At 31.7% G+C, this 11,175-nt stretch overlaps 1 protein-coding gene across 6 annotated transcripts; it reads right to left on the bottom strand.

The window, feature by feature from the left end:
• Positions 1-4,705: 4,705 nt before the first annotated feature.
• On the bottom strand, positions 4,706-8,955 carry LOC112748985 (probable ADP-ribosylation factor GTPase-activating protein AGD15). 6 transcript variants are annotated; one of them, XM_072217658.1, is made up of 8 exons: positions 8,729-8,955; positions 8,508-8,566; positions 8,328-8,418; positions 8,172-8,226; positions 7,983-8,079; positions 7,720-7,894; positions 5,027-5,255; positions 4,706-4,927 (listed from the first exon to the last, which is right to left on the bottom strand). In XM_072217658.1, coding segments are annotated over exons 1-8 (753 nt in total). In that variant the 5' UTR covers positions 8,774-8,955; the 3' UTR covers positions 4,706-4,925. The 6 variants fall into 6 exon arrangements, with proteins under 6 accessions (XP_072073759.1, XP_072073758.1, XP_072073756.1 ...); XM_072217657.1 differs by having other exon boundaries at positions 8,633-8,903; XM_072217655.1 differs by having other exon boundaries at positions 8,508-8,955.
• Between the last annotated feature and the right edge of the window lie 2,220 nt (positions 8,956-11,175).

Here is an 11,175-nt window from a genome sequence, read left to right as displayed (position 1 = left end):
GACTCCATCACTCTATACTCAACACCGCGCCGAATGTTGTAATCCTTTACAGTAAGCACAGCTTCCTCCTTACTATGGAAAGATTGGCCAACTTAAAATTCAGCTACAGAATTTTCCTTGTGCAAGCCTCGACCCCCAAAGGTTGGTGCTGAATCCGTCGGTTGGCTGATGGCTCCCAGATCCAGGGTAGAATAATGTGCAGGTTGCTCAAGTGTGCCGGCACTTGACGGTGGTTGACATGTTCATGGGTTTGTCGAAATTTCATCATCGCTGTCCCCTCCAATGTCAACAGGCTCTTCATCGGAATCATCCTCTTGCATAGCATTTTCCACCCGATCCGGTTCCCCCTCATGTCCTACATCTGGAGATGGATGAGTTGAGGTGAATGCCCCAACTGGACCGGCTGGCCGATACTCCAAGAAACACTCAGGTGCAATGACGGGTATCGAGGTGGAGGCACCCCCATCGTGGTGGACTGGGGGTTTGGAGCGGATGCACCAGAACTATCGATCCCATGTTCCAGCTTCGCAAACAACTCATGTATCCTCACTTCTGGAAAATTCCGACGACAATGAAACAACACCTGCATATCTTCATCTGTTCGTAACACGAACGTTTCATATTGCACGCCAGTTGACACAACCGCAATAGGGATCTTGTAGAACAGCTTCTTCATCCACTTTGTGCCACCCACGACCAACTTCTGCAATATACTGCTCTTCAGATCCAACAGTGTATCAGACGACCTGACAAAAATACTCAGCAGTTCTCTGTCTGTAAACCTCACACCATGCCTCTTACTCTTTTTTATTTTTCCAGAATGATGCACTAACACCAAAAAGCTCTCTTCACTCTCCATTCCTCAAGTGATGAATGAATGAGAATGACACTCCACACAACTTGTTGGGTATATATAGGCATCTTCCCATCAATCCACATTGTTCATAATCCGCTAGAGGGTGTAGTGGATTATGAGTGTAGCACCATTTGGTCATAAACCGCTACAGGGCGTAACGGATTATATATAGTTGCGTTTATTGCATTTGTGTCTAGAAATTGCCAATGTTGTATTTGCGTAAAGATTTTGCTCATTCATTTTATTTACGTAAATTGCCCTTATTATTATCATTATTAAATCAAAATAAAATATATAGTCAATATTTTAAGATATTTTACTTCAATAAAAATTATTTATTCAGCATAAAATTAATTGTCATTGGTTTATTTTTTATAAAAATACTTATTTTGTATTGAATATTTAATATGAAATATATATATATATATATATATATATATATATTTAAAAGAGAATTCGTTAAACCTTCTTTCATTTTAAATATTTATATGCATTCATATAATTTTATAAAAAATAACAAAAAATTAAATACACATTTAATATAATATTTTTTTTTCAAAATAAAGTTCAATCTAACCAAATAATAAAAAAAAAAGCCTATCTAATTAAGTACCCACTACATTACCAAAAAAAGAAAAAAAAAAAAAACAAACAAAAAGAAGAAATTCTATAACCAAAAAGAATGGTTCATGATCAAATATTAAAACAGTAGATCACCTCCTTTGCAAGTAGCTGGTTATTCTCTTTTAAACCGTGTCTTTCCTTGCAAGTCCGACAAATGTCAAAATCTTTGTCAAGCCTATTTCTTTTCAAACATCATAGTGCCACTTGTCACATAATCCATTAATCTGTATAGACAAATCTGTACGCTATAATTTTCCTATTTAATATATGCAATTAATGTTTTTATATACATTAAATATTACAGTAAAAAAGTAGGTGCGTGAAAGAATAATAGTTAAATTTTGTTCATCTCACCTATGATGCACGGACACTGACAGGAACACGGACACGGGACACGACACGACACGGGACACGCCGACACGTGAATTTTAAAATCTTATAAGATACAGGGACACGCATACATATAAAATATAAAGTATTTTTTGGATAAATCGTAATCATATTTTAATATTTTATAGATATTAAAATATAATTTAATTTTTTAAATTATTTTTAATATTTTATTTTAATTATATCAAGTATTTAAAATATTTTTTGTTTTAATAAATAATAATATATACTATATCTAAATTCATTTCAAAAATATATGTTAAGAATAAGATTGGATATTCTGACACGTGATGGTATTTAAGTGTGTCCAAACGTGTCTAGAGAAAAATTTTTTATTTTTTATTAAGACACAGTTGGATACAATAAAAATGCATGTAGACGAGTGTCATATCTAAAATGTGTTTGATACGCAGACATGACAACTCAACTAAGTCTCTATTTTATAGCATCTCACTAAACAAAGTTAAAAATAAAAAATTTTAGCTGATCATGATTCGCTAAGTTTGTTCCCAAACTTTTTTCTTAATTTAATTACACAAACTAATCAGTCAAATAAATAACACCCAATGTTTACATGCCAATGGTCAAGACCAAGATTCCATGCAGGAAGTTATTATGACAGAGAAGTGATTCCAACAAGGGGAAAAAAATAAGAAATACTTATATAAACATGAGCCGTGGCATATTTCATTTACGGAACTTTCTTTGGAAAAAATATTTTCAAAATCTTTATGATATAAGATTCTTCATAAATCATGGCTATTAAATTTTTATTAATAATATAATAATTATATTTATATTTAAATATTTTTTAAAATAGCTCTATTTTAAAATGTCATTTTTGTTCTTGTCTTTCTCTCTCTCTTTAAGTCACTTCTCAGTGACCAAAAATTCCGACACCGACAGAAGGATGGCGACGTCATGCTCTCCGGTTTCTAGAGGAGCGGCGACGCAACCCCCAACAGTTCGACGGCGGTGTAAATTTCCTCTTCCGCGCGACCTGCTTCTCTCTCGACATCTCTTCTTCGCGTGTCTTCTCCTCCCGACGAAGTCGACGGCGATGACAACCCAGCAGCAGCGGTGAGAGGTCGGCAACGCTCCTCAGAAGACGATGCTTGCGACGGGCTCAGTGGTGGCGGGAACAGCCGAAGTGATGGCGATACGGGCTCCCCCGATGGCGAGTTCACAGCAGCTCCCTCTAGTGCTCTCTCTCTCTCTCTCAGACGCATCTCTCTCCCCTGCGATGGCTCTTTGATGACAGCGGTAGCTCAATGATGCAACCAGACGCGACGGTGCAACCAGACGCGATGAACGGTGGGGACAACATTCTTTTTGGTAGTTATTGGAAGTTGGAAGATGTGAGAAGAAGAAAAAGATAAAGATATTTATTTAATTTATTATTTTATTTTATATTTTTTTTTTTATCTAAATCACCAAAAACCTAAATATAATTTTTCCACCTAAGAGAATCCCTTCATTTACAACTCTCCAATCTGAAGTGAATATGAAAGATGAAAAGGAATAACAAAAAAACATTACAGATTTCTTTGATCAAAACTACCAATTCCCCAATCATCAAAATGGCTACGTTAGCAACTAATAAGTCATAGCTAGGGAGCTACACGACCCCAGGCTGTGTGATAGACATACAAAAGATATCAATGCCAAAGTGGTCCAGCCTTAATAATTAAATCCTAATGGTAAGCTTAGCATGCTCCTCAATTCTGCCAAAAGTATATGTTGATGCTAAACTTAGCATGCTCCTCAATTCTGCAAAAACACAATCCTAACTATAATAAATCTGTTTTCAACAAATAGATGGAAAGTAACAAGGATTAGTATTTTGTTTGATAGTTGAACAGAAAAGTTCATAAACGATTAGAATTTATTATTTTTTATAAGCATTTTTAGTCATTAATTTAATTTTTTTAATTTAGTAATCTAATAATATTTTTTAGTTCATATTTTTAATTAAATATTACTGACTAATTATTAACTAAAAATAATAAATTCTACTAATTTTCTAATATTTTTCATAATTAGAGGACTATATAACATTTTGGCCTTAAAACCATATGTCATATGTACTTTATTCCTTAACTTTCAAAGTGTAACTTGGCTTTTTGATATTTTAAAATCATGCAAAATTGGCCTTTTACACTACTAAATTATCATCATTTTCTCCCTCTCTTCTACCTCTTCAACCCAGGGTATCTCGTTTGATTTAGAAAATCAATTTGTAAAAAGCTAAAAAATTAGGGGTTAATTTGAATTTCTTTTTTCTTTAAAAAAATCAAGTTTTAGAATCCACGTGTCCTATGATATGAATTGCTAAAATAATATAACTGAATGCATGATATAGGAATGCAATTCAACAATCAAAATATTACACTTTGTAATAGTGTTTTTTTTTTAAAGTCGTACTAATATATATATATATATATATATATATATATATATATATATATATATATATATAATATTTACATTAATTTTAAGAGAAAACAAAATATAGGTTCATAATTTTTTATTTCAAAAATAAATAAATTATTGACTAATTAAAAATATAAAAATATTTCTCAATTTTTAAAACGCATGCAAGACATGTAAGTTATTTTGAAAAATTTATTTGTCATCATATATATTTTGGATAAAAAAAATTTAAATGTACCACGTTTTAGAAAGTGAGAGATATTTCTATATTTACAATTAGTCAATTTATTTATTTTTCAGTTAAAAAATTAAACATCTGTTTTTATTTTTTTTCTAATTTTAAAAGGGGAGCTAGGGGAATATACAGAAACATAAATTATAAGTGCCATCGATGCCAATATGGAAACTAAACCAAGGGAAAAAAAAATTTCAAATTGGAGATGTATAAACTGAAAAAAAAAAAAAAAGGGAAAGAATCACACACCAAAACCAATATTGCTCTCCACAAAGGTTTTGCCACACTGCAAGATCCTCTGTAACTATTTAATCTTGTTACACCCACCCAAAGCAACAATCTATACACTAACACCCTTGTACACATTTACATACAAATAATGTAATCTCCTGCAAACATAAATAATATTTGATTCAATAATTTAGAAGTTGAAAAAAATACAATACACAAGAATATATAATAATTATATATGATTGTTGTGATCTTACAATCAAATGTTGTCCAGCTTGTAGGAGTTGAAGTTGCTGATGATGATGAGAAGACAGCCTTTTGATTATTATTATTATTAATATTATTATCATTGAAATTAAGAAAGGCAAAAAGATCAACGGTAGTACTGTTTCCATTTCTTGTGAGATTATCAAAATCAAGTGATGCCGATGGCCCCCTGATCTTTACTTGTGGTGCACTTTTCTTTCTTTCCAAACCTGAGGGGATCTGAATTATTGGAAACACAAATGAACTTTTCAATGACTCACCCACTAATTGATTCATATTGCAGAAGATATTATATATAGAATATATTCTGTCTCATGGATTAAGTGAACTATATGAAAGGGAGGCACTCCAAAATGACTAGTGAGCGTGGGAATAGAAATTTGAGTTTAGCCCAACGTTTTGAAAATGGAACCGCTCAATTAACCAGTAAAAATAAAAATTTAAAAGTTTAACCAAAATTTAACTGATATAGAGTCGAATATAATAAAATAATATATTTATATATAAAATATATAATTTAAAAAAAATAAATTTTTTATTTTATTATTTTAAATTAGTTAACTATTAAAAAAATCACATAAGTTCAATCAGTTAATTAATTTTTTGATTGTTTTTTTTTATTATTTGACAAGTTTTTTGTCAACTAACTTTTTAATTGAATCAAACTAATCTGATGATCAATTTTTGATTAATTCGATTAAATTAATTGGTTTAATTGGTTTGATTTAATTCTTAGATTTATGATTTAGCTAATATATATTTTAAGAACACATATCAAAATTATTAATTATTTTTTTTATAAAAAAATATATAACTTAATTTTAGTTCATTTATCAAAATAAAAAATTTTAAAATTTTTACTAATAATAACCTTAGGAAAAAGTCTAGGAGCAGCACTCTAATTAAAATTTAGCCAGTATTTCATTATTTAAAGAAAAGTGAGTAATTTCACATCATGTAATCTCACAACATTAAAAATACTAATAATAACTAATTAATAATTATAAATCACAAAATCTTTTACTCTCTATAGGGCTGGAAGTGAGTCAAGCCAGCTCATGAGTCAGCTCGAGCTCGACTCGTTAACAGCTTGATAAGCTAAGTTCGTGAGCTGGTGAACCAAGCTTGAGCCTGGAATAATTGAACTCATAAATTAAATGAGTCGAGATTGAGCTTGGATAAGCTCAACTCATTAGCTCGTGAGCTGACTCGATTATATATATATATATATTATAACAATCTTAATTATTTAATATTTATATTTATTTTTTATATATAATTTTAATATAGGACATAAATAAAAAATTTATAAGATAGATAAATAATATATAAAATTGATCTTTTCAAATATATTTTAAAATATATAAGTTATAATTTATTGATATAGAATTATAGATTATGTATTTATGTTTCTCTTATTTGAGCCAGCTCGTGAGTTTTTGGTGAGCCGAACTTGAGCTTAAGAAATAAGCTCGATTGTTAATGAGTCGAGTCGTGAGCCAAGCTCAATTTTCGTGAGCCAAGCTTGAGCTTGGTCTAGCTCGGCTCAGCTCGGCTCACTTCCAACCCTAACTCTCTATCACTCTTCTAACCTTAGTGTATGCCTCTTAGAGTACATGTGTTAGTTATACCTTAGACTGTTTAATGATAATTCCAACTAGCAAATCCCACATGGGTAGCATTTGTGGGTCGCCCGTCATAAAAAAAAAGGGGGCAAACAAAGAATCAAAAATGGATTCTTATCTCCGTTGAAAAGAGACATGTGTGAACACTTATGTTATTGAAAGAAAATATGGAATTATTGGTCCCTAATATATAAGGGATGAGTTTCTTGTTTTTGGTCCCTCTCTTTCAATTCCAACAAAACTGTCCCACCCGACACTTGAAGGGACTAAGGATGCAGCATCCTTCTCATTTGAGTTGCTTTTATGGTCCCTATTTGTGTGTAGTGTGTGGATATCTCCTTTTCCGTCTTCGCCCTTATTTATTAGTGAAGACTTCTCTCCATTTTCATCGGAGCAAGTCAGCAAGTTCACTCTTCATCCTTATCCTTGTAACCAATAATTTTCACGAGTGTATATAGTTTGGAAACTTTGGCCATCTCTAACTATGTATGTTATTCAAATATAAAATAATTCATCCTTAAACTAAAATGAAAGATACTAAAAAATCTTTCTGAAACATATCCATATTAGTATACTTGATGTCAAAACTCCGACCACCTCGCAAAAGATTTTGGTATATATCTTGTATTTAAAATGCAAATCCTTATCCATATTCTTAGATTACAATTTAATTTTAATACTCTTTTAGTGTAAAAATTTTACATTTGCATCTAATTATATAAAGATTATTAGAAGGTTAATAGAATTTATTATTTTTTGTCAATAATTAATTAAACATATTTAAAAATATGGAATAAAAATATATTATTAAATTATTGAACTAAAAAAATTAATAATAAAAATATTAATAAATAATAATAAATTTTATTGATTTTTAATTTTTTTTAATTTATAATATCATATTAATAAATATAAATAATCATCTAAAAAATATATATAATTATATGACTGTATACATCAAAATTAAATTCACTAAATTATGTTAAGGTATAATTCAAGAATACAATATTATGAAAACCAGACGGTGACTATATACAAGTTGTTGCAAAAGATGATACCTCATGAGATTTTGCTACTTGCGGCTGTGGCGGCTGAATTTGCGCCATGTGGCCCACAAGAATGCTTTCCTCAAGAGACAATCTTCTATTCCTTTGATGATTCCTCAATGTTTCAGATGACTTTGCAGATGCTGCTTGTAGACCATGTTTTGAAGCCCATTTTTTATCCACATACCTTAAATTTTTAATTAGTTATCATACATAAATCATAATGTATATAATGATATTATTATTCTTCATCGTTAAAGAGATTTAATATTTACTTGGCGCGAATAAATTTGTCGATTCCATATCGATTTCTGTCAAAATTCGTCGGCAGCTCAGCCTCCCAGTGCTTATTGGCATTCACATTACCCATAACTGCATATAAGAACACACAATATTTGAATTAAACCATAAACCCTTTATATGACTCTTGTTCTAACACTTTAATTAAGCGAGCAGTTTCTTACGTTGCATGAAAGACACTTGTTCTGGCAACCATGTATCCAAAGTTGTAGACCGCACCTTTTTAATTAATTACAAATAATCAAGAATTGAACGTTACATACAATTAAGAGTAGAGAAAGATATGCATCATGCATGTATGTGCACAAATTAAATTAAACCTGTGATATGTGTACTCCAAGACTTCGGTGAATTCCTGAACACTGCATGCAAATGAAAATTCCTAGGTTCACACTTGCCCATCGTGGTGCCCTGAAAACATTAATAGATAAGTTCATATCTCTTTTATTAAAAAAAAAAAAAAAATCTCAGGCTTGATTATTGAAGAAAATAACACATACTTATTCCGGCAATCTGCACATTCCCTATTGTCAGGTAGCCTAACAAGTCCCTCTAAAACCTGTATCAACTCGAAAGCATCAATAAATAAATTAAAATAAAATAAAGAGTAAAGGGAAAATGGAACCTTGATGTGTTTGGCATTAAGTTCCTTAGAGACGGAGGCTTTTCCATTCATCATCTTGATGATTTGGATTTGAATGCATGGAAATAAATCACTCACACAGTGAAGGAAGAGTAACAAAAGAAGAATGATAGTAAAGATCATCAGATTGAGAGGGCAACAATTAGTGCTTCATTCATATTCGTGTGCCTCAACTAATTAATCGCCAAACCATTCAAGAACAAGGCAAATACGGTCTTGGAGCAAAATGCGCAACTCCTCTCCATGTATTCTTATCCCTTCCTCTATCAATCATCAACTCTTTATTTTTTAATTTTTTCTGTGTTACTTTGTAATAGTTCAATTTTTTATTTAAATACCTACATAAATTAACAAAATAATTAACAAGTACTAAAGTTAAAAGTATATCAAATCATTTATAAAATTAATTTTAGCACTATAATTTTAGCATTAATAATAGTGCTTTATTAGGATTATGTTTGATTCTCATAATAGAATAAGATATAATCATAAAATACTATTAACAAAACATAACAAACAGAAACACAAACATTAATATTTTTGTATTTTGTTTAATTAGTGATAAATTAAAATAAATTATAAGAGTCTAATTTACTCATTTTTTTTTCATAGAAAAACTTTGGAAAGAAAAATATAATGATAAAACATATAATTATAAAATATTGATGAGAATAATAAAAAAATAAGTATGTTTTTTGTTAGTGTTAACATAAAATACACTAATAATTGTCTTTATTTTTTTTTTATCTGCCAAACATGATATGTATCTCTATGTATTCCTATCTTAATATTCTATATTTTCGTGTATATATAAATAAACACAGCCTAAAAAACATAAAATAAAATTGAGAAAATAAATTATACTTTAATTTCTATTTGTTTACTACTTCGTTTGAAGGTATATTCTATGTATGCTTTTTTGTGAAATAAATAAAAAAGTTATTATTTCTAAAAATAACATTTACAAAATTTAATTTTTTTTTTCAATAATGCACGTAGATTGAGTGGGCTAGATCTGATCATATATATATAATTAGTCATATGCTATATTGAAAAGCTTGTGAAATGTAAGGTACGAAATATTTATTATATATTTTTATAACTTTATTTTTTATTAAAATAACTTATTATAATTAATACATTTTAACATTCTTATAATAATATATTTGGGATAAAAATATAAATTAAATTAAAATTGATACAAACTCTCGTTATCACAAAATATTTAATTATGTTCGATAAGTTGGGTTATCGGACGGTTTAGATGTGAAGATGGGTCCTGCTTTGGTCTGAGTTCTGAGAACGGTTCGCGCTATTTGCCAACTTTTTGAGCTCCTGATGGGTTGAGGGGTGCCACTTGCAAGGATATTCCGACGCCCAAGTCAGTGTAGGGTGCAGGTGGAAAAAGAGGAAAGTTATGATGACGTACTTTGGGGGAGGGGTAGGACCCTCTCCTTATATACCTTGTCAGTAGGGCGGGCCCCGCAAAGTGAGGTCACCTTCCAGGAAGCTTCGCTTCCCCCAGCTGTCAAGCAGCTGCCAGTCAGGACGCATGTTCGGGTCTTGGGTCCAGGCAGATTATAAGCATCGACTCGGCCGTGTAGGCTGGTCAGTTGCGGGTCGAGCGGTAACCCTGCTCAGCTGGGTTGGGCCACAACAGTGCCCCCAACGCGCCAGATGCGGACGTAAGCGCCGTGTATGGCGCGTTCTCTTTCTCCTTTTGCCCAGTCGTCGTCTTGCCAGTCCCTCGTGGTGAGGACGCGCCTCCTACGCGTGCACATACCTGTTCGTTGTGGGGGTGCGTCCTTTGTCGACTCGTTTACCGCGTCGAGCATTTAATTCTCTTAATGGCAGTTCAAAACCCTGCGAGAAAAGACCATCATACCCCTGCCTTTCGCGCTTCTCAGGGTTGGTTTCCTTTACAGTTTCCATTTGGTTTTGCCTCAGTTCCACTGTATTTTCATTGCTTTCTCCTCTCTCTTGCAAAAACCTCCATCGCAGACCCTGCTTCATCCAGATTCTTGCCAGTTCTTCAATCCCTTTCCATTATCATCCTTATCCTGGTAAGTTTCCTATCCTTTTTCTTAGTGTTGGTGTTCATTTTTGGCTTTGCATGCGCGTTTGGTATGAACTGCTTGATGTGGATTGCGTATCCTCTTGTGTTTTAGTATTAGGTAGGTACTGTAGGGGGTTACCATTTTAGGAATTTGTTTTTTCGGCCTTCTTATTTCGAGGATTATGACTGATGGATAGGCAATCTGTAGTTTTCTGGTAGTGTCGTAGCTTTCTAGTAGTACTTCCGACCTCCCGACCTTATAGACTGATTTTGAGTGGTGCTGATAAACCACTATTTTATGATTTATCTTGTGCTCAATTGAGTGGTTTTTATCAAGTCTTTACTCACTTATTCATATAATTTGCATGGTTTTACAATTCCTTCCTTATTCTATGATATATGTGAAAACATATTTCCTAGGCCTTAAAACTGTTAATATTAATTACCCTTTATTACCATTCGATGCTGT

Source organism: Arachis hypogaea, chromosome 15, assembly GCF_003086295.3.
Source record: "Arachis hypogaea cultivar Tifrunner chromosome 15, arahy.Tifrunner.gnm2.J5K5, whole genome shotgun sequence".
NCBI lineage: Eukaryota > Viridiplantae > Streptophyta > Magnoliopsida > Fabales > Fabaceae > Arachis > Arachis hypogaea.
This window is presented reverse-complemented; position numbering and strand designations above follow the sequence as displayed.